The following is a 26316-nucleotide window of genomic DNA, read 5'->3' as shown; positions in this document are numbered from 1 at the left end:
CCATATGTGCACAAGTGTTGTAAAAAGTATAATTGTGTCTAAATTAGAATTTATTTATTTTTTTATTTTTTTTAAAAAAAGCAAAGTAAATTTTACCCTGACCTATATTTTATTAGGTAACATTTAAATGAGAAATGTAAAGTCAGTGGTGTAAAAGTAATACAATTTCACTGTTCCTCTTTTCTGCCATGTTTTGAGGCATCGTATTTTAAAAGCTTCTATACTATAAGAGTGTAGCTTTTATAGGGAGTGTGATCGGCTATAGGATATAAAATCGCTAATAGCCAGTTTTTCACTGATAGGGAGTGAATTTAATAGTTCTTGGCCAATCACGCAGAAAGATGGCAACACTCGAGAAAATTTAGTTAAGTAAGCTAAAGGGGCAGAAACCCTTTATAATTCCAAGATTTTCTGTCTTGCAATTACATTAACATACTATGTGAGTGTGATTTATTTTTAATGCATTAACACCAATTGTTTATAGCTAAACTCGACCCACGATTTGCCTTATCTGGTGGAACCAATCCAGACTTGTTACAGGAGTAGACCATGTTTGTCACTATCATTTGTTCAGAAAACCTTGCACTTCCTTATCTGATCACCACAGCTAAGGCCAGTTATAGGCAGAAATGAAGCAGGTTTAAAACGGGATAGGAAACCAATCATGAAAGTTCAGCTGATAAGTGGTTTAAAATGACATGCTGTAATTTACTTCTATTATCAAATTGTCTTCATTCTCCTGGCATCCTTTGTTGAAAAGCAGAAATGTAAGCTTAGGAGCCGGACCTTTTCTGGAGAACTATATGGCAGAAATTTTACAAGAATGTTATCAATTTGCAAGATCACTAGATGGCAGCACTATTTCCTGCCATGTAGTGCTCCAGATGCCTACATAGGTTTATATTAAACAGAGTATCATGGAAATTAGGTAAATTGGGAGAAAAAAAAATTAAGATTGTATGCTCTGTCGCAATCCCAAAAGAAAATATTTGGGTTTCATATTCCTTTAAGCTTGTGAAGTCTGCAGTGTTGGAAAATCCATTTATTACCCATTTCACAGTTTTAAATAACCAACACGGTTATATTAATATACTTTTTACCTCTGTGATTACCTTGTATCTAAGCCTCTGCAGACTGCCCCCTTATTTTAGTTCTTTTAACATTTTAGCCAATCAGCGCTGACTCCTAGGTAACTCCACGGGCGTGAGCACAATGTTATCTTTATGGCACACATGAACTAATGCCCTCTAGTTGTGAAAAAATTTCAAAATGCATTCAGATAAGGAGGTGGCATTCAAGGGCTAAGAAAGTAGCATATGAGACTACCTAGGTTTAGCTTTCAACACAGAATACCAAGAGAACAAAACAAAATTGATGATAACAGTAAATTGGTTTAAAATGACATGCCCTATCTGAATCATGTAAATTTATTTTTGACTAGACCCTTTAAAGTGTATGGGATTGTTTAGATTACATTGTGTATATGAAATAGCTGTTTCTGATAAATTAACCCACAACCAAATAAAATGGGCCGAGCTTGTATGGAGACCAGTTATCTTATCTGTCTAATTATAAATACAAAAAGTCCTATTTTGTTTCCAAGTTTGACCAATACATAAAGAGAACTATGAGAAATTGTTTACATAGTTTTTCTATAACCATTACTCAATTACTGAAAGTTTCAATATATGTGGAAATACCACAGGCTTAAGTAGCTACTTCATAAAGCACAATAAAAAAGGTAAAAGCAGCTATTTGTAAACAATTTACACTCAAAACGACAGTATAATATCCTTTTAATTACCATTTCTAACATTACCCATATGCTCAAATAATCTAGATTAGTCCTTGTCAAGAGACCCTTATACAAATCTAACACTTCCTGTGCTCATCAAGATACAATCCCATGTACAAATCTAACACTTCCTGTGCTTGTGAAGACGACCCCATGTACAAATCTAACACTTCCTGTGCTTGTGAAGACGACCCCATGTACAAATCTAACACTTCCTGTGCTTGTGAAGACGACCCCATGTACAAATCTAACACTTCCTGTGCTTGTGAAGACGACCCCATGTACAAATCTAACACTTCCTGTGCTTGTGAAGACGACCCCATGTACAAATCTAACACTTCCTGTGCTTGTGAAGACGACCCCATGTACAAATCTAACACTTCCTGTGCTTGTGAAGACGACCCCATGTACAAATCTAACACTTCCTGTGCTTGTGAAGACGACCCCATGTACAAATCTAACACTTCCTGTGCTTGTGAAGACGACCCCATGTACAAATCTAACACATACTTGTTCTCTCGACCCAGCTGTCCTCTTCTTGCATTTGTTCATCATCAGAGTCTTCACTGCTGGAATCGCTGCTTTCTTTTCTGCTTTTCTTACTCTTCTTTTTCTTTGACTTCTTCCTGTAATTTAAAATGTACATTGGTATAATATATATATATATATATATATACATATACATACATACATACATACATACAGGGAGTGCAGAATTATTAGGCAAGTTGTATTTTTGAGGATTAATTTTATTATTGAACAACAACCATGTTCTCAATGAACCCAAAAAACTCATTAATATCAAAGCTGAATAGTTTTGGAAGTAGTTTTTAGTTTGTTTTTAGTTATAGCTATTTTAGGGGGATATCTGTGTGTGCAGGTGACTATTACTGTGCATAATTATTAGGCAACTTAACAAAAAACAAATATATACCCATTTCAATTATTTATTTTTACCAGTGAAACCAATATAACATCTCAACATTCACAAATATACATTTCTGACATTCAAAAACAAAACAAAAACAAATCAGTGACCAATATAGCCACCTTTCTTTGCAAGGACACTCAAAAGCCTGCCATCCATGGATTCTGTCAGTGTTTTGATCTGTTCACCATCAACATTGCGTGCAGCAGCAACCACAGCCTCCCAGACACTGTTCAGAGAGGTGTACTGTTTTCCCTCCTTGTAAATCTCACATTTGATGATGGACCACAGGTTCTCAATGGGGTTCAGATCAGGTGAACAAGGAGGCCATGTCATTAGATTTTCTTCTTTTATACCCTTTCTTGCCAGCCACGCTGTGGAGTACTTGGACGCGTGTGATGGAGCATTGTCCTGCATGAAAATCATGTTTTTCTTGAAGGATGCAGACTTCTTCCTGTACCACTGCTTGAAGAAGGTGTCTTCCAGAAACTGGCAGTAGGACTGGGAGTTGAGCTTGACTCCATCCTCAACCCGAAAAGGCCCCACAAGCTCATCTTTGATGATACCAGCCCAAACCAGTACTCCACCTCCACCTTGCTGGCGTCTGAGTCGGACTGGAGCTCTCTGCCCTTTACCAATCCAGCCACGGGCCCATCCATCTGGCCCATCAAGACTCACTCTCATTTCATCAGTCCATAAAAACTTAGAAAAATCAGTCTTGAGATATTTCTTGGCCCAGTCTTGACGTTTCAGCTTGTGTGTCTTGTTCAGTGGTGGTCGTCTTTCAGCCTTTCTTACCTTGGCCATGTCTCTGAGTATTGCACACCTTGTGCTTTTGGGCACTCCAGTGATGTTGCAGCTCTGAAATATGGCCAAACTGGTGGCAAGTGGCATCTAGGCAGCTGCACGCTTGACTTTTCTCAGTTCATGGGCAGTTACTTTGCGCCTTGGTTTTTCCACACGCTTCTTGGGACCCTGTTGACTATTTTGAATGAAACGTTTGATTGTTCGATGATCACGCTTCAGAAGCTTTGCAATTTTAAGAGTGCTGCATCCCTCTGCAAGATATCTCACTATTTTTGACTTTTCTGAGCCTGTCAAGTCCTTCTTTTGACCCATTTTGCCAAAGGAAAGGAAGTTGCCTAATAATTATGCACACCTGATATAGGGTGTTAATGTCATTAGACCACACCCCTTCTCATTACAGAGATGCACATCACCTAATATGCTTAATTGGTAGTAGGCTTTCGAGCCTATACAGCTTGGAGTAAGACAACATGCATAAAGAGGATGATGTGGTCAAAATACTCATTTGCCTAATAATTCTGCACTCCCTGTATATATATATATATATATATACACACACACATACATACATACATATATACACACACATATACATACATATATACATACATATATACACACACATATACATACACACACACACATTACACACACATAAAAGAGCAGGGATACAGGTATATCTAAATAAAAACACAGTATAAAGTATCTTACCCTGTAAGAAATAAAATTATTCATAAAAATTAGGAAAGATGATTAGTTATTTTACTTTCCTTGCTGACAAAGCCTGAGGCCATCTCTAAATTGCTCTTTGTATTGATCATATTATTGGCTCACTTATTTTATCATTACTGCAGGCTATATGAATAATTTAATAAATTAATTTGAGTATTGTGGCAGGGTTAGACTTGTGAAGTCTGCTGTGTGCTCTTCCAGTTTTTAGGACTGCAAAATCCACAGTATTCAGACTTAAAGGGACACTGAACCCAATTTTTTTCCGTGACTCAGATAGAGCATGCAATTTTAAGCAACTTTCTAATTTACTCCTACTAACAATTTTTCTTCATTCTCTTGCTATCTTTATTTGAAAAAGGAGACATCTAAGCTAATGAGCCAGCCAATTTTTGGTTAAGAATCCTGGACAGCACTTTTTTTTTTATTTTTTTATTGGTGGGTGAATTTATCCACCAATCAGCAAGAACAACCCAGGTTGTTCACCAAAAATAGGCCGGCATCTAAACTTACATTCTTGCTTTTCAAAGAAAGATATCAAAAGAATGAAGAAATTTGATAATAGGAGCAAATTAGAAAGCTGCTTAAAAATGCATGCTCTATCTGAATCATGAAAGAAAAAAATTTGGGTTCAGTGTCCCTTTAAATAATGAAAATATATTGCGACGTTATTTTACAAAACATAACTAAGCATTTTATATTACATTTTCAAAGTGTTTACTTTTTTTTTCCCTTTAAAAGTGTAAGTATCACAATACACTGCTCACCTTTTCTGCTTTTTCTTCTTTTTCTTTGATTTCTTTCTATCTTCTTCTTCAAAAACAAAAGAAACGGAAAAAATAAGACGAAAAAAAAAAAATCAAGAAAGGGAGGAAAAAAGAATTAGAGTATTAAAACAATTTTCTCTCCACGTCACCTGGTATTTTGAGAAATGCAATTTATGCAAGAAGTGAGAAGTGGTGCAACAATTTCCACAAATTAGACAATCCTCGATAATGTAAAATTATTTTAGGATACATTTCCAAACACAGGGGATTGTTTTTAGCAGTGGTAAAACAAATTATTTAAATTACCATGACGTACCCTGTATGTCTCTGGTTGTTAAGGGTTTTCTTGGGTATAAAAGCGTAGACTCCACTGTGAGCGGCATTTACCATGCAATTATACCTTCTCTCTCCTTCCCGTTGACGACCAGAAATAGCGCAGTCTCACAGCAAGATCGCTCTATTAAAAATTAGACTAGAAACATACAGGGTACATTGCTGGTTCTTAAAGGGATAGACTACTCCATAATTTTTATGGTTAGAAAGATAGACAATCCCTTTACTACCCGTTCCCTAGTTTTGCATAACCAACACAGTTATAGTAAATCCTTAATGACCAATGGTGAAATTATTCCGTCATGGAACCATTGAAACAATTGAAGCTGTGCCCTTAAGGGGTTAATACACTTTTTACCTCTGTGATTACCTTGTATCTAAGCCTATGCAGCCTGCCCCCTTATTTCAGTTCTTTTGAAAGACTTGCATTTTTGTCAATCAGTGCTGACTCCTAGGTAACTCCACGGGGCATGAGCACAAAGTTATCTATATGGCACACATGAACTAAAAAAACATCAAAATGCATTCAGATAAGGAGGCGGCCTTCAAGGGCTAAGAAATTTGGGAACAAAGCAAAATTGATGATAAAAGTAAATTGGAAAGTTGTCTAAAATTACATGCCTATCTGAATCATGAAAGTTTAAATTTTGACTAGACTGTCCCTTTAACCCCTTAGTGACCAGACCATTTTTCAATTTTCTTACCGTTAAGGACCAGGGAAATTTTAAATTTCAGCGGCGTTTGCGTTTAGCTGTAATTTTCCTCTCACTCTTTTACTGTACCCACACATTATATACAGTTTTTCTCATCATTAAATGGACTTTCTAAACATACCATTATTTTCATCATATAACTTACTATATAAAAATATATAAAATATGATTTTTTTAAAACACACACACACAATTTGTCTAACTTTGACCAACAAAATCTGTTACACATCTACAACCACCAAAAAAAACCACCCATGCTAAATAGTTTCTAAATTTTGTCCTGAGTTTAGAAATACTCACTGTTTACATGTTCTTTGCAAGTTATAGGGCAATAGGTACAAGTAGCACTTTGCTATTTCCAAACCATTTTTCTCTCAAAATTAGCGATAGTTACATTGTAACAATGATATCTGTCAGGAATCCGTGAATAACCCTTCACATGTGTGTGTATATATATACACAAAAAGGTGAAGAAAGAATTCGATCCGTAGGTCAGATAAGTAGGTTAAAAACAACTTTATTTGTTCTCCATTAAAAAGTCCCTGGAGGGGTCCTACAGCAAAGAAACATTGAGCACTGTGTACTCAAGCTGACATGTTTCGGCTGTGTGCCGTAATCATAGCTTGATTGAGTGCATCAGTGCTAACCATTTAAAAGACAAAGTTAATTCTAATTGGTTAAAACATAATTGCACATTTACAATGTTAGAACTAAAGTGCTGTGTTAACCTATTCCCTGCCTGATTATTTTATGCTACTGACCAACTACTAACTTTTGTTGAAGAGTTACATTCTTGTGTTTGTATATACGTGTGGATATGGAAAACTATGAAAAGTTATTTGAGATTTGGGACCTAATGCACTGTATGACCATCATTAAGGTGTTTAAAATAAATTATGTATACTACTTTGCGTTGTATTTAAACCCTCTGTTTAGCGCAGCACCCATGTTCTATGCATTAACTATGTACCTAAATCATAACACTAACTGATTGAGAATCGTACCTATAGTGAATAAAGTTCTTATTGTAGTTTTTAAATATCTACTTTGAAGACCTCTGATAAGTTTCACTGGACTGGTGACTTATTGTACATTATGCTTACTAATCAATATCCTTATGTAAGTGCATAACAGAGACACTTCTTTTTCTTCTCTATTGTTTTCTTCTGTTTACTGCTGAGGTACGTGAGAGTGTATGTATTACCCATTTGTCTAAGTGCTCTGTCTAACAATCAAAGCTTTTACTCAATAGTATATTATGGGAATTTTCGAGATCTATAAATCTGTGGTACTTAGTGGTTGCTTAGTAATATTATGTGAATATATATATTATTCTACAATGCTGTTTATTGTTATTGCCAATAGTTAATTAGATCATATTCGGAGTTAAGACCCCTTGGCACTCTTGTTTGGAGTTTAACCCCTTAGTGACCAGAGCACTTTTCCATTTTCTGTCCGTTTGGGACCAAGGCTATTTTTACATTTTTGCGGTGTTTGTGTTTAGCTGTAATTTTCTTCTTACTCATTTACTGTACCCACACATATTATATACCGTTTTTCTCGCCATTAAATGGACTTTCTAAAGATACCATTATTTTCATCATATCTTATAATTTACTATAAAAAAAATGATAAAATATGAGGAAAAATGGAAAAAAAACACACTTTTTCTAACTTTGACCCCCAAAATCTGTTACATATCTAAAACCACCAAAAAACACCCATGCTAAATAGTTTCTAAATTTTGTCCTGAGTTTAGAAATACCCAATGTTTACATGTTCTTTGCTTTTTTTGCAAGTTATAGGGCCATAAATACAAGTAGCACTTTGCTATTTCCAAACCATTTTTTTCCAAAATTAGCGCTAGTCACATTAGAACACTGATATCTTTCAGGAATACCTGAATATCCCTTGACATTTATATATTTTTTTTTAGTAGACATCCCAAAGTATTGATCTAGGCCAATTTTGGTATATTTCATGCCACCATTTCACCGCCAAATGCGATCAAATACAAAAAATTGTTCACTTTTTCACAAATTTTTTCACAAACTTTAGGTTTCTCACTGAAATTATTTACAAACAACTTGTGCAATTATGGCATAAATGGTTGTAAATTCTTCTCTGGGATCCCCTTTGTTCAGAAATAGCACACATATATGGCTTTGGCGTTGCTTTTTGGTAATTAGAAGGCCGCTAAATGCCACTGCGCACCACAAGTGTATCATGCCCAGCAGTTAAGGGGTTAATTAGGGAGCTTTTAGGGAGCTTGTAGGGTTAATTTTAGCTTTAGTGTAGTGTAGTAGACAACCCCAAGTATTGATCTAGGCACATTTTGGTATATTTCATGCCACCATTTCACCGCCAAATGCGATCAAATTAAAAAAAACGTAAAATTTTTCACAATTTTAGGTTTCTCACTGAAATCATTTACAAACAGCTTGTACAATTATGGCACAAATGGTTGTAAATGCTTGTCTGGGATCCCCTTTGTTCAGAAATAGCAGACATATATGACTTTGGCGTTGCTTTCTGGTAATTAGAAGGCCACTAAATCCTGTTGCGCCTCACACGTGTATTATGGCTAGCAGTGAAAGGGTTAATTAGGGAGTTTGTAGTGAGCTTGCAGGGTTAATTTTAGCTTTAGTGTAGAGATCAGCCTCCCATCTGACACATCCCACCCCCTGATCCCTCCCAAACAGCTCCCTTCCCTCCCCCACCCCACAATTGTCCCCGCCATCTTAAGTACTGGCAGAAAGTCTGCCAGTACTAAAATAAAAGGGTTTTAAAAAAAAAATGAATTTTTTTTTTAGCATATTTACATATGCTACTGTGTAGGATCCCCCCCTTAGCCCCCAACCTCCCTGATCCCCCCCAAAACTGCTCTCTAACCCTCCCCTCTGCCTTATTGGGGGCCATCTTGGGTACTGGCAGCTGTCTGCCAGTACCCAGTTTACAATAAAAAGTGTTTTTTTTTCTCTTTGTTTTTTTTTTTCTGTAGTGTAGCTTCCCCCCCCCCCCCCCCACCCACAGACAAACCCCCACCACTTTGCTGATTATTTTATTTTTCGATTTACTTAATCTTTTTTATTTGAACATTTTCTGCAGTGTAGCGGTTCCCACCCGCTCCCTCCCCGTGCACGCGCCCGCCCCCACCCTCCCGTGCACGCGCGCGCGCCCGTGCGCGCCCCCAGCCACCCCCGCCCACGATCCCGCCCCCCTTCACTTCCACAGGGCCATCGATGGCCGCCACCCGCCTCCCGGTCCGGCTCCCACCCACCAACTCAGGTAGCCACCGATCTCCGGTGCAGAGAGGGCCACAGAGTGGCTCTCTCTGCACCGGATTACTTAAAAAGGTTATTGCAGGATGCCTCCATATCGAGGCATCACTGCAATAACCGGAAAGCAGCTGGAAGCGAGCAGGATCGCTTCCAGCTGCTTTCCACACTGAGGACGTGCAGGGTACGTTCTCAGGCATTAACTGCCTTTTTTCTGAGGACGTACCCTGCACGTCCTCAGTCGTTAAGGGGTTAAAGATCCAATACATCTCTCTTTTTCCCAAAATTAAATTCCTGTCTCCACCTCTTAAAGGGGTTTTGATTTTTTCAATGGCTTGCCATCTCAGAGTGGTACTGCTTTTGTTGTGTGAATCTTTAAAATGTCTGACCAAGGGGGTAGTTGCCTCTCCCATTTTGATGGTGGACAAATGGTTACGTATTCGGACATTAACCTCAGTTGAGGTGAGTCCTACATATTGCAGCTTACATTCCACACAGGACAGAACGTATATGACATAGGAGGATGTACAGTTTAGGCAGGAGGTTATTTTGAACACTTCACCTGTGACTTCTGAGCGAAATTCATTCGAGATAGTGGCTTTGTCACACGGTTTACATCTGGCCCTGCCACATCTGTACATCCCCCTATGCCTCAGCCAAGAGCTTTCTTCTGTGGCTGTTATTCTGGGTAATTCAGAGGGTGCCAAATAGTTACCTATGGTCTTGCTTTTCCGATAAGAGCATCTGAGGCCCCTATCCACACTATCTACAAGTCTGTCGTCAGCTTTGAGTAGATGGAAGTGTTTGTTGATTATACCACAGATGTTCTTATAATCTGTGCTATAATCGGTTACAAATGTGACCTTTCCTTCCTGAGTGGATGGATTGGAGGATCTTAATGATCCCTGTAAGAGTGCCTTCCTATCCAGTCTATCTACCTGTGACTTCGCTTGCTTGACAGTATATTTGGCATAGCCCCTTTTCAAGAGTCTCTTCTCCAGATCTCTGCTTTGTGCCTGATAAGTGCTCTCATCTGTACAGTTTCTTTTTGTTCTGATAAGTTCACCTTTAGCCACTGCAAGTGGAACTTGCTTAGGATGGCAACTCTTTGCATGAAGCAAAGTGTTTCTTGTAATCGGTTTCCGATAAGTACTAGTTCTGACTCTTTCATTTTCAGCAACTGTTAGGGTAAGGTCTAGAAAATGTATCTGACTAGTATTGGTCTCATGAGTAAATCTGAGACCTATGCTGTTGTTATTCAGTTTGGTCATAAAGTCAGACATTTCATTGTCTGTACCCTGCCAGACAAGCAAGAGATCATCTATGTATCGCCTATAGAAGGCGATACATAATTGGTGATCATTTTCTTCTCCATAGATGTGGGACAGCTCCCACCAACCCATAAAAAGGTTGGCATATGAGGGCGCAAATTTGGCCCCCATTGCTGTCCCACACCTCTGGAGAAAAAAGTCCTCATTAAACCTAAAATAATTATGCTTGAGGAGAAAGTTAGTGACTCTCAGAATATACCTGATGAATGTTTCATCAAAATAGGAAGATTCCTCTAGAAAGAAGGTTATAGCTTTTATTCCTTCTTCATGTGGAATGGAAGAGTACAGAGCCGTGACATCAATTGTCAGCCACTTAAACTGGCTTTCCCAATTGAAGTCTTCCATAAGATTTAATAAATCTTTCGTATCTCTTATGTGGCTCTGTAAGCGGACCACAAACGGATAGAGGATTGCATCAAGCCATTGTGACAGATGCTCAAGGAGGGACCCTATGCCGCTCACAATGGGCCGTCCCTGAACATCCGTCAAGCTCTTATGCACCTTTGGAAGATGGTGGAAGATGGGCACAACAGGATTCTTTACAAAAAGAAAATCATGTGTGTTTAGATTCAGGTGCCCATCCTCCAGACCATCATCCAAAAGTGATCGTAGTTCCTTTTGAAAAGGAACGGTGGGATCCCTTGATAGTCTTACATAATTGTTAGTATCATTAAGTTGTCGCTCTGCTTCACTAATGTAAGCACTTCTGTCCTGGACTACCACTGACCCCCCTTTATCCGCTGAGCGGATGATAAGGTTTTTGTTTTTCTGTAACTCTAGTAGAGCTTGTTTCTCTTTGTGGGACAAATTTGCTTTGTGCTCACCTCCATCCGTCATATGTGACAGCTGTGTGAGATCTTGTTCTATCCTGTTGTAGAAAGTTTCCAGGATGGGGCCCCTAGACTGTATGGGATAGAATGTTGATTTATTCTTGAAACCATTAAAATTCTTAATCGTATGTGTGGGATTATCATTTTCCCCTACACAGGCCAAGTTTTGTAGTGTGATCAGATCACAAGTTTCTGAAAAATCCAAGAGCTGTGAATTTTCAGGGCCATGCTGCAATGATGTTATGTTCTCAGGGTCCTCAGCCCTCCTCTCATTACTCCCCTGAAAATGTTTTCTAAGGGTGAGATTTCTGATTAGTCTGTTTACATCCAGCATGGTCCTGAAAAGGTCAAATGAGCAAGAGGGGGCAAAATTTAAACCCAGACTTAGTACTTTCAATTGTGTATGTGTCAAAGTAATTGAGGAAAGATTGATAACATTATACTCTTTTATTGGTATTTCGTAGCTCTGTTTCCTCTCTTGGGATATATATTTTTAGTAGACAACCCAAAGTATTGCTCTAGGCCCATTTTGGTATATTTCTTGCCACCATTTCACCACCAAATGCGATCAAATAAAAAAAAATCGTTCACTTTTTCCCAAACTTTAGGTTTCTCACTGAAATTATTTACAAACAGTTAGTGCAATCATGGCACAAATGGTTGTAAATGCTTCTCTGGGATCCCCTATACTCAGAAATAGACATATATGGCTTTGGAATTGCGTTTTGGTAATTAGAAGGCTGCTAAATGCCGCTGCACACCACATTTTTATTATGCCCAGCAGTTAAGGGGTTAATTAGGTAGCTTGTAGGGTTAATTTTAGCTTTAGTGTTTAGATCAACCTGAAACATCCCACCCCTGACCCCCCCCCCCCTCAAACAGCTCTCTTCCCTCCCCCACCTCACAATTGTCACTGCCATCTTAAGTACTGGCATACAAGTCTGCCGGTACTAAAAAGAGAGATAGAGATAGAGATGATAGAGATAGAGATAGAGATGATAGAGATAGAGATAGAGATGATAGAGATAGAGATGATAGAGATAGAGATAGAGAAGATAGAGATGATAGAGATAGAGATAGAGAAGATAGAGATGATAGAGATAGAGATAGAGATGATAGAGATGATAGAGATAGAGATGATAGAGATGATAGAGATAGAGATGATAGAGATGATAGAGATAGAGATGATAGAGATAGAGATGATAGAGATAGAGATGATAGAGATGATAGAGATAGAGATGATAGAGATGATAGAGATAGAGATGATAGAGATGATAGAGATAGAGATGATAGAGATAGAGATAGAGATGATAGAGATAGAGATGATAGAGATGATAGAGATAGAGATGATAGAGATGATAGAGATAGAGATGATAGAGATGATAGAGATAGAGATGATAGAGATGATAGAGATAGAGATGATAGAGATGATAGAGATAGAGATGATAGAGATGATAGAGATAGAGATGATAGAGATAGAGATGATAGAGATAGAGATGATAGAGATAGAGATGATAGAGATAGAGATGATAGAGATAGAGATGATAGAGATAGAGATGATAGAGATGATAGAGATAGAGATGATAGAGATGATAGAGATAGAGATGATAGAGATGATAGAGATAGAGATGATAGAGATAGAGATAGAGATGATAGAGATAGAGATAGAGATGATAGAGATAGAGATGATAGAGATGATAGAGATAGAGATGATAGAGATGATAGAGATAGAGATGATAGAGATGATAGAGATAGAGATGATAGAGATGATAGAGATAGAGATGATAGAGATGATAGAGATAGAGATGATAGAGATAGAGATGATAGAGATAGAGATGATAGAGATAGAGATGATAGAGATAGAGATAGAGATGATAGAGATAGAGATGATAGAGATAGAGATAGAGATGATAGAGATAGAGATGATAGAGATAGAGATAGAGATGATAGAGATAGAGATGATAGAGATAGAGATGATAGAGATGATAGAGATAGAGATGATAGAGATGATAGAGATAGAGATGATAGAGATGATAGAGATAGAGATGATAGAGATGATAGAGATAGAGATGATAGAGATGATAGAGATAGAGATGATAGAGATGATAGAGATAGAGATGATAGAGATGATAGAGATAGAGATGATAGAGATAGAGATGATAGAGATAGAGATGATAGAGATAGAGATGATAGAGATAGAGATGATAGAGATAGAGATGATAGAGATAGAGATGATAGAGATAGAGATGATAGAGATAGAGATGATAGAGATAGAGATGATAGAGATAGAGATGATAGAGATAGAGATGATAGAGATAGAGATGATAGAGATAGAGATGATAGAGATAGAGATGATAGAGATAGAGATGATAGAGATAGAGATGATAGAGATAGAGATGATAGAGATAGAGATGATAGAGATAGAGATAGAGATAGAGATAGAGATAGAGATAGAGATAGAGATAGAGATAGAGATAGAGATAGAGATAGAGATAGAGATAGAGATAGAGATAGAGATAGAGATAGAGATAGAGATAGAGATAGAGATAGAGATAGAGATATATATATATTGGCAGTGCCCAGTTTGTAAAAAAAAAAAAAAAAAAGTTTCCCAAATTTTCTGTAGTGTAGCTGCACCCCTCAATACCCTACCCCCCCTCCAAGATCCCTTTCCAAACATTTATTCTTCTCCCTTACACTTATCTGTAGTGTAGAGTCCCCAGTCCCACAAGCCCACCTGTGCGTGCTCCCGCCCCCCGCTACCAGTGCCATCATCCGGCCTGATAGGAAGTGGACCAGCGATAGAGATAGAGATAGAGATAGAGATGATAGAGATAGAGATGATAGAGATAGAGATGATAGAGATAGAGATAGAGATGATAGAGATAGAGATGATAGAGATAGAGATAGAGATGATAGAGATAGAGATGATAGAGATAGAGATGATAGAGATAGAGATGATAGAGATAGAGATGATAGAGATAGAGATGATAGAGATAGAGATGATAGAGATAGAGATAGAGATGATAGAGATAGAGATGATAGAGATAGAGATGATAGAGATAGAGATGATAGAGATAGAGATGATAGAGATAGAGATGATAGAGATAGAGATGATAGAGATAGAGATGATAGAGATAGAGATGATAGAGATAGAGATGATAGAGATAGAGATAGAGATGATAGAGATAGAGATAGAGATGATAGAGATAGAGATAGAGATGATAGAGATAGAGATGATAGAGATAGAGATAGAGATGATAGAGATAGAGATAGAGATGATAGAGATAGAGATGATAGAGATAGAGATAGAGATGATAGAGATAGAGATGATAGAGATAGAGATAGAGATAGAGATGATAGAGATAGAGATGATAGAGATAGAGATGATAGAGATAGAGATGATAGAGATAGAGATAGAGATGATAGAGATAGAGATGATAGAGATAGAGATGATAGAGATAGAGATAGAGATGATAGAGATAGAGATGATAGAGATAGAGATGATAGAGATAGAGATAGAGATGATAGAGATAGAGATGATAGAGATAGAGATAGAGATGATAGAGATAGAGATAGAGATGATAGAGATAGAGATGATAGAGATAGAGATAGAGATAGAGATGATAGAGATGATAGAGATAGAGATGATAGAGATAGAGATGATAGAGATAGAGATGATAGAGATAGAGATGATAGAGATAGAGATGATAGAGATAGAGATGATAGAGATAGAGATGATAGAGATAGAGATGATAGAGATAGAGATGATAGAGATAGAGATAGAGATGATAGAGATAGAGATGATAGAGATAGAGATAGAGATGATAGAGATAGAGATGATAGAGATAGAGATGATAGAGATAGAGATGATAGAGATAGAGATGATAGAGATAGAGATGATAGAGATAGAGATAGAGATGATAGAGATAGAGATGATAGAGATAGAGATAGAGATGATAGAGATAGAGATAGAGATGATAGAGATAATAGAGATAGAGATGATAGAGATAGAGATGATAGAGATAATAGAGATAGAGATGATAGAGATAGAGATGATAGAGATAGAGATGATAGAGATAGAGATAGAGATAGAGATAGAGATAGAGATAGATATATATATATATATTGGCAGTGCCCAGTTTGTAAAAAAAAAAAAAAAAAAAAAAAAAAAAAAAAGTTTCCCAAATTTTCTGTAGTGTAGCTGCACCCCTCAATACCCTACCCCCCCCTCCAAGATCCCTTTCCAAACATTTATTCTTCTCCCTTACACTTATCTGTAGTGTAGAGTCCCCAGTCCCACAAGCCCACCTGTGCGTGCTCCCGCCCCCCGCTACCAGTGCCATCATCCGGCCTGATAGGAAGTGGACCAGCGATAGAGATAGAGATAGAGATAGAGATGATAGAGATAGAGATGATAGAGATAGAGATGATAGAGATAGAGATAGAGATGATAGAGATAGAGATGATAGAGATAGAGATAGAGATGATAGAGATAGAGATGATAGAGATAGAGATGATAGAGATAGAGATGATAGAGATAGAGATGATAGAGATAGAGATAGAGATGATAGAGATAGAGATGATAGAGATAGAGATGATAGAGATAGAGATGATAGAGATAGAGATGATAGAGATAGAGATGATAGAGATAGAGATGATAGAGATAGAGATGATAGAGATAGAGATGATAGAGATAGAGATGATAGAGATAGAGATAGAGATGATAGAGATAGAGATGATAGAGATAGAGATGATAGAGATGATAGAGATAGAGATGATAGAGATAGAGATGATAGAGATAGAGATGATAGAGATAGAGATGATAGAGATAGAGATGATAGAGATAGAGATGATAGAGATAGAGATGATAGAGATAGAGATGATAGAGATAGAGATGATAGAGATAGAGATGATAGAGATAGAGATGATAGAGATAGAGATGATAGAGATAGAGATGATAGAGATAGAGATGATAGAGATAGAGATGATAGAGATAGAGATGATAGAGATGATAGAGATAGAGATAGAGATGATAGAGATGATAGAGATAGAGATAGAGATAGAGATGATAGAGATAGAGATGATAGAGATAGAGATGATAGAGATGATAGAGATAGAGATAGAGATGATAGAGATAGAGATAGAGATGATAGAGATAGAGATGATAGAGATAGAGATAGAGATGATAGAGATAGAGATGATAGAGATAGAGATAGAGATGATAGAGATAGAGATGATAGAGATAGAGATGATAGAGATAGAGATGATAGAGATAGAGATAGAGATGATAGAGATAGAGATAGAGATGATAGAGATGATAGAGATGATAGAGATAGAGATGATAGAGATGATAGAGATGATAGAGATAGAGATAGAGATGATAGAGATGGAGATGATAGAGAGAGATGATAGAGATAGAGATAGAGATGATAGAGATAGAGATGATAGAGATAGAGATGATAGAGATAGAGATGATAGAGATAGAGATGGAGATGATAGAGATAGAGATGATAGAGATAGAGATGATAGAGATAGAGATAGAGATGATAGAGATAGAGATAGAGATGATAGAGATAGAGATAGAGATGATAGAGATAGAGATGATAGAGATAGAGATGATAGAGATAGAGATGATAGAGATAGAGATGATAGAGATAGAGATAGAGATGATAGAGATAGAGATGATAGAGATAGAGATGATAGAGATAGAGATAGAGATGATAGAGATAGAGATGATAGAGATAGAGATAGAGATGATAGAGATAGAGATGATAGAGATAGAGATGATAGAGATAGAGATGATAGAGATGATAGAGATAGAGATAGAGATAGAGATGATAGAGATAGAGATAGAGATAGAGATGATAGAGATAGAGATAGAGATGATAGAGATAGAGATAGAGATGATAGAGATAGAGATAGAGATGATAGAGATAGAGATGATAGAGATAGAGATAGAGATGATAGAGATAGAGATAGAGATGATAGAGATAGAGATAGAGATAGAGATGATAGAGATAGAGATAGAGATGATAGAGATAGAGATGATAGAGATAGAGATAGAGATAGAGATATATATATATATATATATATATATTGGCAGTGCCCAGTTTGTAAAAAAAAAAAAAAAAAAAAAAAAAAAGTTTCCCAAATTTTCTGTAGTGTAGCTGCACCCCTCAATACCCTACCCCCCCTCCAAGATCCCTTTCCAAACATTTATTCTTCTCCCTTACACTTATCTGTAGTGTAGAGTCCCCAGTCCCACAAGCCCACCTGTGCGTGCTCCCGCCCCCCGCTACCAGTGCCATCATCCGGCCTGATAGGAAGTGGACCAGCGATGGGCCGCCGCCCACCCGCCTCCCTGCTATGGCTCCCACCCACCAACGATCGGCACCATCGCTGGCCGATGCAGAGAGGACCACCTTTGTGAGGCACCAGTAACTACTAAAAATGTTAATACCCTGTTTAACATAAGCTGCAATATATTCTTACCGCTATCAGATTCTGAAGCACTCTCGCTGTCTTCTGAGTGCTTTCTGCGCTTCTTCTTTGATGCCTTTTTCTTCTTTTTCTTTTTTTTACTTCTTTTGTCTGCAAAGAAACAGGAAACTAGTATTGCAAGAGCTAACTGGAATGTCATGTACAATATGTATGTACTGCTTTAGAGTAGCAGCTGTCAAATGGACCCTTAAAGGGACACTGAACCCAAATTTCTTCTTTTGTGATTCAGATAGAGCATGACATTTTAAGCAACTTTCTATTTTACTCCTATTATCAATTTTTCTTCATTCTCTTGGTATCTTTATTTTAATGCAATAATGTAAGTTTAGATGCCGGCCCATTTTTGGTGAACAACCTGGGTTGTTCTTGCTGATTGGTGGATAAATTCATCCACCAATGAAAAAGTGCTGTCCAGAGGTCTGAAACAAAAAAAAAAAAAAACTTGGGTTCAGTGTCCCTTTAAGATACAGAAAAGGACTCATGTCACATGTACAGTAATCACCTAATTACAAGACATATTCTTCTATAGCAAGACAACAAAAATATCTGCCAAGTGCAAACATCTTAAAAATAAAGACTTTATTTCAATTGTTTATTAAAAGCTAAACTCCGCCTACCAGTTGCATTATTTGATGGGATCCATAGCGGACATGTAAACTGACAGTGGCTTGCCTTGCCTGCTCGATTTGTAAACAAAAAAACGAAATTGTTTTGCAGTTTATCATAAAATAACCTCAGCTTTGGCCAATCTGGGACAGACAGTCGCAGGGTTAGCTTTGAGAAGACTGTAGTGTGCATTTCATGATGAGATAAACAGCAAATTAGGCAGAGATATGCACAAGGTTAGGCGAAGCCTTTAACTTAGTCTTTCAGAACTGGAAAATCCACGATTTTCCAATATAAAAACAGGCCAAAATAAATAATCCAAGTATATTGCAAAGTTGTTTTACTACACATAATTAAATATTTTGTATTACAATCTTACGTTGTTTATTTTCCCTTTCTTTAATTTTGCACTGAATATTTTCTCAATAAAAGTTCAGTAGATTGCAACTAAATCCCACCTCCCCTATTCATAGAGAGAGGAATAAGAATCACAATTAAAAAGACCACAGTCCCCACTTTCATATAAACAGTCTAATGACCTGGTTAGCATCATGCTACAGACATATACACAGATTAAATTACACCACAAATTGCATTTTCCCTATTTTGCATGCAACAACAAAGATTCTTTATGAGGTATTCGATTACCTTCCTTCTGTAACTTTTTGTTCATAAGCAATTTAGAGAGTGAAAGGGAGGTCAAAGTGATGAATGCTGCATAAAGAACTAAACCAATATACACAAAACAGAAGGATCTAGCTTGTATTTATGCTGAGCCTATAAGCATTCACTGATAAGGTAATACTAATGCACTACTGGGAGCTAGCTGAACACATTGTTTGAAGCAATAACAGAGGCATAAACGTGCAACACCAGAATTATTGTTGTTGTTTTAAAAGATAGATAAACCCTAAAGTGAATGTAAAGTTAACAGGACAGCCTCACTGCATTGTATAGAAATAAAAATTAGCATGAGTTTAATTCATGACATTTTTGAAAATTTATTTTCTTACATTTTTACTGCTCCGCCGATAAGCACAGCTCTCCCACCCGCCATACTTAAAAGGGACACTGAACCCAAATTTTTTATTTCGTAATTCAGATAGAGCATGCCATTTTAAGCAACTTTCTAATTTACTCCTAGTATCAATTTCTTCGTTCTCTTGCTATCTTTATTTGAAAAAGGCATCTAAGCTTTTTTTTTTTTTCAGAACTCTGGACAGCACTTTTTTATTGGTGGATGAATTTATCTACCAATCAGCAAAAACAACCCAGGTTGTTCACCAAAAATGGGCCGGGATCTAAACTTACATGCTTGCATTTCAAATAAAGATACCAAGAGAATGAAAATATTTGATAATAGGAGTAAATTAGAAAGTTGTTTAAAATGTCATGCTCTATCTGAATAACGAAAGAAAAAAATTTGGGTTCAGTGTCCCTTTAACCCCTTAATGACCGCAGCACTTTTCCATTTTCTGTCCGTTTGGGACCAAGGCTACTTTTACATTTCTGCAGTGTTTGTGTTTAGCTGTAATTCTCCTCTTACTCATTTACTGTACCCACACATATTATATACCGTTTTTCTCGCCATTAAGTGGACTTTCTAAAGATACCATTATTTTCATCATATCTTATAATTTACTATAAAAAAAATTATATAATATGAGGAAAAAATGGAAAAAAACACACTTTTTCTAACTTTGACCCCCAAAATCTGTTACACATCTACAACCACCAAAAAACAACCATGCTAAATAGTTTCTAAATTTTGTCCTGAGTTAAGAAATACCCAATGTTTACATGTTCTTTGCTTTTTTTGCAAGTTATAGGGCCATAAGTACAAGTAGCACTTTGCTATTTCCAAACCCCTTTTTTTCAAAATTAGCGCTAGTTACATTGGAACACTGATATCTTTCAGGAATCCCTGAATATTCCTTGACATGTATATATTTTTTTTTTTTTAGAAGACATCCCAAAGTATTGATCTAGGCCCATTTTGGTATATTTCATGCCACCATTTCACTGCCAAATGCAATCAAATAAAAAAAATTGTTCACTTTTTCACAATTTTGTTCACAAACTTTAGGTTTCTCACTGAAATTATTTACAAACAACTTGTGCAATTATGGCATAAATGGTTGTAAATTCTTCTCTGGGATCCCCTTTGTTCAGAAATAGCAGACATGTATGGCTTTTGTTGTTGCTTTTTGGTAATTAGAAGGGCGCTAAATGCCACTGCGCACCACATGTGTATTATGCCCCGCAGTGAAGGGGTTAATTAGGGAGCATGTAGGGAGCTTCTAGGGTTAATTTTAGCTTTAGTGTAGTGTAGTAGACAACCCAAAGTATTGATCTAGGCCCATTTTGGTATATTTCATGCCACCATTTCACCGCCAGATGCGATCAAATTAAAAAAAACGTTAAATTTTTCACAATTTTAGGTTTCTCACTGAAATCATTTACAAACAGCTTGTTCAATTATGGCACAAATGGTTGTAAATGCTTCTCTGGGATCCCCTTTGTTCAGAAATAGCAGACATATATGGCTTTGGCGTTGCTTTTTGTTAATTAGAAGGCCACTAAATGCCGATGCACATCACACGTGTATTATGGCTAGCAGTGAAGGGGTTAATTATGTAGCTTGTAGGGAGCTTGCAGGGTTAATTTTAGCTTTAGTGTAGAGCTCAGCCTCCCACCTGAAACATCAGACCCCCTGATCCCTCCCAAACAGCTCTCTTCCCTCCCCCACCTCACAATTGTCCCCGCCATCTTAAGTACTGGCAGAAACTCTGCCAGTACTAAAATAAAAGGTATATTTGTGGTTTTTTTAGCATATTTACATATGCTGCTTTGTAGTATCCCCCTTAGCCCCCAACCTCACTGATCCCACACCAAACAGCTCTCTAACCCTCCCCCTCTGCCTTAGCGGGCGCCATCTTGGGTACTGGCAGCTGTCTGCCAGTACCCAGTTTAGTAAAAAAAAGGAATCTTTTTTTTTAAAAATCCCCTTTTCTGTAGTGTAGCTGTCCCCCCCCCCCCAACCTCCCACCAGTTGCAGATCACTTAGAAACATTTTTCTTTTCTTATTTATTATAGCTATTTTCAGATTTTTTTTCTGTAGTGCAGCGGTTCCCTCCCGCTCCCGTCCCGTGCACGCGCCCGCCCGCCGCCCCCCGTGCACGCGCGCGCTCACATGCGCGCCCCCGTCGCTCCCGCCCCCGCCCCCCTGCACATTACACGGCGCATTGATGGCCGCCCACCCGCCTCCCAAGTCCGCTCCCACCCACCAACGATACCGGCCATCGATGTCCGGTGCAGAGAGGGCCACAGAGTGGCTCTCTCTGCATCGGATGGCCATTTAAGGTTATTGCAGGATGCCTCCATATCGAGGCATCACTGCAATAACCGGAAAGCAGCTGGAAGCGAGCAGGATCGCTTCCAGCTGCTTTCCACACCGAGGACGTGCAGGGTACGTCCTCAGGCGTTAACTGCCTTTTTTTTGAGGACGTACCCTGCACGTCCTCGGTCGTTAAGGGGTTAAAACAACAAATTCTTGTTTCCCCCCGGAGCATTCAGCCCCTTTGCATAAACGTCAAGGCCCGGGGAAAACAAAAATTGGTTGGTTTAAGATTGTCATCTGTCAATCAATTAGACAAAATGGCAGGGGGGAGAGCTGCGCTTATCGGCAGAGCAGTAAAAATTTAAGAAAATAAATACATTTCAAAAATGTCATGACAAACTCATGCTCATTTTTATAAGTCTATACAATGCCGTGAGGCTGTCCTGTTAAATTTACATTCACTTTTAATGACCCATTCCCCAGTTTTGCATAACCAACACAGTTATAGTAACACACGTTTAACCTCTAATTACCTTGTATCTAAGCCTCTCCAGACTGCCCTCTTATTTCAGTTCTTTTGAAAGACTTGCATTTTAGCCAATCAGTGCTCACTCCTGGGTAAATTCACGTTCATGAGCTCAATGTTATCTATATCAAACACATGAACTAACGCCCTCTAGTGGTGAAAAACTGTCAAAATGCATTTAGATTAGAGACGGCCTTCAAGGTCTAAGAAATTAGCATATGAACCTCCTAGGTTTAGCTTTCAACAAATACCAAGAAAACAAAGCAAAATTGGTGATAAAAGTAAATTGCAAAGTTGTTAAAAATTACATGCCATATTTGAATCATGAAATTTATTTTTTGGACTTCACTCTCCCTTTAAGCAAAAGTGCTAATAACTATCAGATTACCCTCTCTCAATCTGAGCCATTTAGCATTACAGTTACTGTGATGGCAACTGACAGTCTTGCGTATTTTGAAGGGCTATTGAGTTTTTAGAGAAACAAATACGGCATTTGAAATTGCCACTTCTCATGAAGAGTCTTTTCCATAATCTGTTGGATATATTCTGGAGATATTGCACAGATACAAATGGCAGGTTTTGATGACTACTTGGATATGGGGAATGAATGAGAGCGCTGAGTCAATTGTGACTCCGAGACAGCTGACCTGGGTAGAAGAGGCGATTAGATTCTACTACAAGTGAAATTCAGGTTTGGAACCAGCTGAGAAATGGAGCATACACAGAAAGTTCTTTTTTTATGTTCAGCTCTAAGTATTGTGAAGATTTCTATGAGAAAATTGCAGACAAAAGGAAGGTGTGATAAGGAAAGATGTATAGATGGAGAAAAGCATGTGAGCCAAGACTGAGCCTTGTTATGCCTCCACAGAGAGTGGCAAAGGATCACAGGATGTTCCATTAAAGGAGACACTGTATCATTGGTTAGATAGTAAAGAAGAAAGTCCTGGATGCCAAAAGAAAGAAGAGTTTGTTATTATATACTATGTCAAATGCTGAAGAGAGCGCTTGAACAAAAAATGAGATAAAAAAACCTTTTGCTTTAGCAGTGACTTGATAGCTTGTTACCTTTTTAGGATGGTTGTGATTAGCCAAGCTTGAAAGTGAAAATATAGTATAGGATAACTTTGTACATTTTTACTCACGAATGTTTTAATTTAAAGGGACATGAACCCCCCCCCCCCCCCGAAAAAATCCTAACTTTCCAGTTTACTTCCAATATCAAATTTGCTTCATTCTCTTAGTATTATTTGTTGAAGGAGCAGCAATCCACTATTGGTTTCTAACTGAACACATGGGTGAGCCAATGATGACAGGAGAAGGAAGCAAATTAAATAATAGAAGTCAATTGGAAAGTTGTTTAACATGGTATGCCCTGTCTAAATCACTTATGTCTAATTATGACTTTACTGTCACTTTAAGTTTCAAGACCATTTAGGTAACAACAGAAAAGCAAATAGAAAGTAAAAGAGGAGAGAAAAAATAAGCAAAGAGAGAAAAGCAGCAAATGGACAAATATTGAACAGGCAAGTGATAAAGGTGTAAGTGACATGGAGCAAGAAGCAAAAGACTACATTAGTACATGTGACAGTGCTAAAGAATTGCAACTGTTTCTGATCTGCATTCTAGCGATGGGAAGAATTATATTAGTAGAATGACACTGACAATGTCACTGTGTATAGTAAACTAAATCTTTCTTTTAAACCATGCAATTTTCAAAGAACATTCGCATAATGTTTACCTTCTGATGAAGAAGATTGCGAACTGCTAGATTTTTTGTTTTTTTCATCATCTTCTACAGGAGTATGTTCATCAGAACTGCAAAGAGAGAGATATTATACTGAATGAGACTTGTCATTGTATATATAGTCATGACCATACAGCTCATATAAACTTACTCAGGTTCAGCAACTTTAGGTGACAGACCCCAAACTTCTGGAGCTCCAAGTTCACCAATCCGCTCTCGCTCTTTTAGACGTCTAAAATGGGATAGAAAAGTGACATCAAGGAAAGCATTTATCAGGTGGCAATATATCCCAAGTGCCAGGGCTCATAAAATTCTACTTTGGTCTAACTTTTTTTTAAAAATATTCTATCAAGGCTTTACTTACCTTGGCACCAGCAGCACTGCACCTACAGAATGCTACTTGGTGCCAGGAAAAGTGCCCTGCCCATTGGAAGGACAAGGTGAAGGGCTGACAGCAGTACCCTTCATTTTGTGTGCTCTCTGCATCCCTTCTGCCTAGGGTTGCCGGGTGTCCAGTGTTTATCCGGACAGTTCCGTATTATAGCAGGCGTCCAGTCAAGGTTTGCAACAATAATGTCACAAATGTTTTTTTTGTTTAAGTCCTCTGACTGGCACCTACATTTTAAAGGCCTTGTATGCCTCTATGAATTACAAACATAGCCCAGAAAAATGTGATTGTGCAAGTGCATTACTGTGTTACTAGCAGCCAAGAAGGGTAACAAAACAAATATCAGTCTTATGTGTAACTGGCATGGGAGTGTAAAAACACTGCTCTTTGTGTGCTTCTTGTAGCCACTGGGGTACAATAGTTGCTGTGTGTGTGTTACTAATAGTCATGGGAGGGTCAATCCACTATGTTGTGTGTGTAACTGTTAGTCTGAGAGGTAAAATTATTGATTGCTATGATACTGGCAGATAAAGGATAAAATCATTGCTCAACTGTGAAACAATACATATAATGGGATCATGGATAGAGTCTAAGGTAGAGCATTGGGCCATGTGACCTACAGGCTGTCTAGTATTTTTCAGGAGGGCAGCAGGCAACTCTACTTCCTGCTGCTACCACTCGACCATTACTGCATTTGTCTTGCACACTTTCCATAAAATAAATACATAATTTCCAAAAATGTCCTCTAAATTGCTCCCTAAAGGTTCACACTGACTCCAAGAAGTTAACTGACTCTTAGGTTTTAGATACTTGTCCAACCCTTGTAATGACACTACTATAATTTTAAATACCAATGATGCAGCACCGATAAGTGTAGGAACCTTCAATCAAAACAGGCAATATATTTAGAAATTCTTGGAAAGAAAATTACATTTTGGAATCCCCTTAAGGGTTTAATGTTATTAGGACAGCGTCGCTTAAATTTCCCATACACCCTACATGCCTGAAGTATATTATTACTTTTAATGAACCCTCTAACAGCCACACAAATCTATACTTTGCCATCACTGGGGTTAAACAGCGAATATTCCTCCAGCACACCGCACCTGGCAATAAAAGCCTCTTGTCTCTGCCTCAGGATCTCCTCTTTTCCTTTCTCATAATAATCTCCCCACTGTTTGCCATGGTAAGGCCGAACTGAGGGCTCTCTGGAGCGGCTACGGTGGCGGCCACTTGAAGCTCCCCGCTCCCTTGATCTAGATCTACGCGATCTTTTATCTGGAGACCGCTCATTGCTGCTGTAGCGCCTCTTCGCCGGGCTGCGGCTCTTGGAACGGTGAACCGGAGCCATACGGTTTATTTTGGAGTAGGGTAGAGACTAGAACCCATCCAGTGAAAGGACTAGTAACGTCGCAACAGGAACGTAACTGCAATGTTCACAGGAAACAGCTGAGATGGAAATTGGCAGCGGCTAGTTCCCATCAGGCTAGAGGGTTTGTGATGCCACGTGACTGTTGAGATCACGTGGCAATGACAGTTTCCGCCGGAAGTAATCGCTACTTGTTGTGCGTGATATTTTATTTCACTGTTTTAACATGGCACCTGCTACCAATTGATCTAGAGTCAGAGCTGCTCTTTCAATCACCCTGAACGAGCGTGTGTCAGGGCGATTGATCTCTAGGTGACGGAGAAGAAAA

At 38.0% G+C, this 26316-nt stretch overlaps 1 protein-coding gene across 2 annotated transcripts in view; it reads right to left on the bottom strand.

Moving 5' to 3' along the window:
* NKAP (NFKB activating protein) overlaps window positions 1-26113 on the bottom strand; it is a 35369-nt gene extending 9256 nt beyond the window's left edge. The window contains exons 1-6 of one of the 2 annotated variants that reach the window (XM_053699295.1): window positions 25726-26113; window positions 24383-24463; window positions 24226-24302; window positions 18007-18105; window positions 5027-5072; window positions 2306-2421 (exon numbers count right to left, since the gene is read on the bottom strand). In XM_053699295.1, coding sequence (XP_053555270.1) covers window positions 2306-2421; window positions 5027-5072; window positions 18007-18105; window positions 24226-24302; window positions 24383-24463; window positions 25726-25970 — 664 coding nt within the window. In that variant the 5' untranslated portion in view covers window positions 25971-26113. The remainder of the gene's footprint in view (window positions 1-2305; window positions 2422-5026; window positions 5073-18006; window positions 18106-24225; window positions 24303-24382; window positions 24464-25725) is intronic. The other variant, XM_053699296.1, reaches the window with a different exon arrangement.
* Between the last annotated feature and the right edge of the window lie 203 nt (window positions 26114-26316).

This window comes from Bombina bombina, chromosome 1 (genome assembly GCF_027579735.1).
Source record: "Bombina bombina isolate aBomBom1 chromosome 1, aBomBom1.pri, whole genome shotgun sequence".
Classification (NCBI taxonomy): Eukaryota; Metazoa; Chordata; class Amphibia; order Anura; family Bombinatoridae; genus Bombina; species Bombina bombina.
The sequence above is the reverse complement of the archived record's forward strand: the minus strand, read 5'-3'. Positions and strand labels throughout refer to the sequence as shown.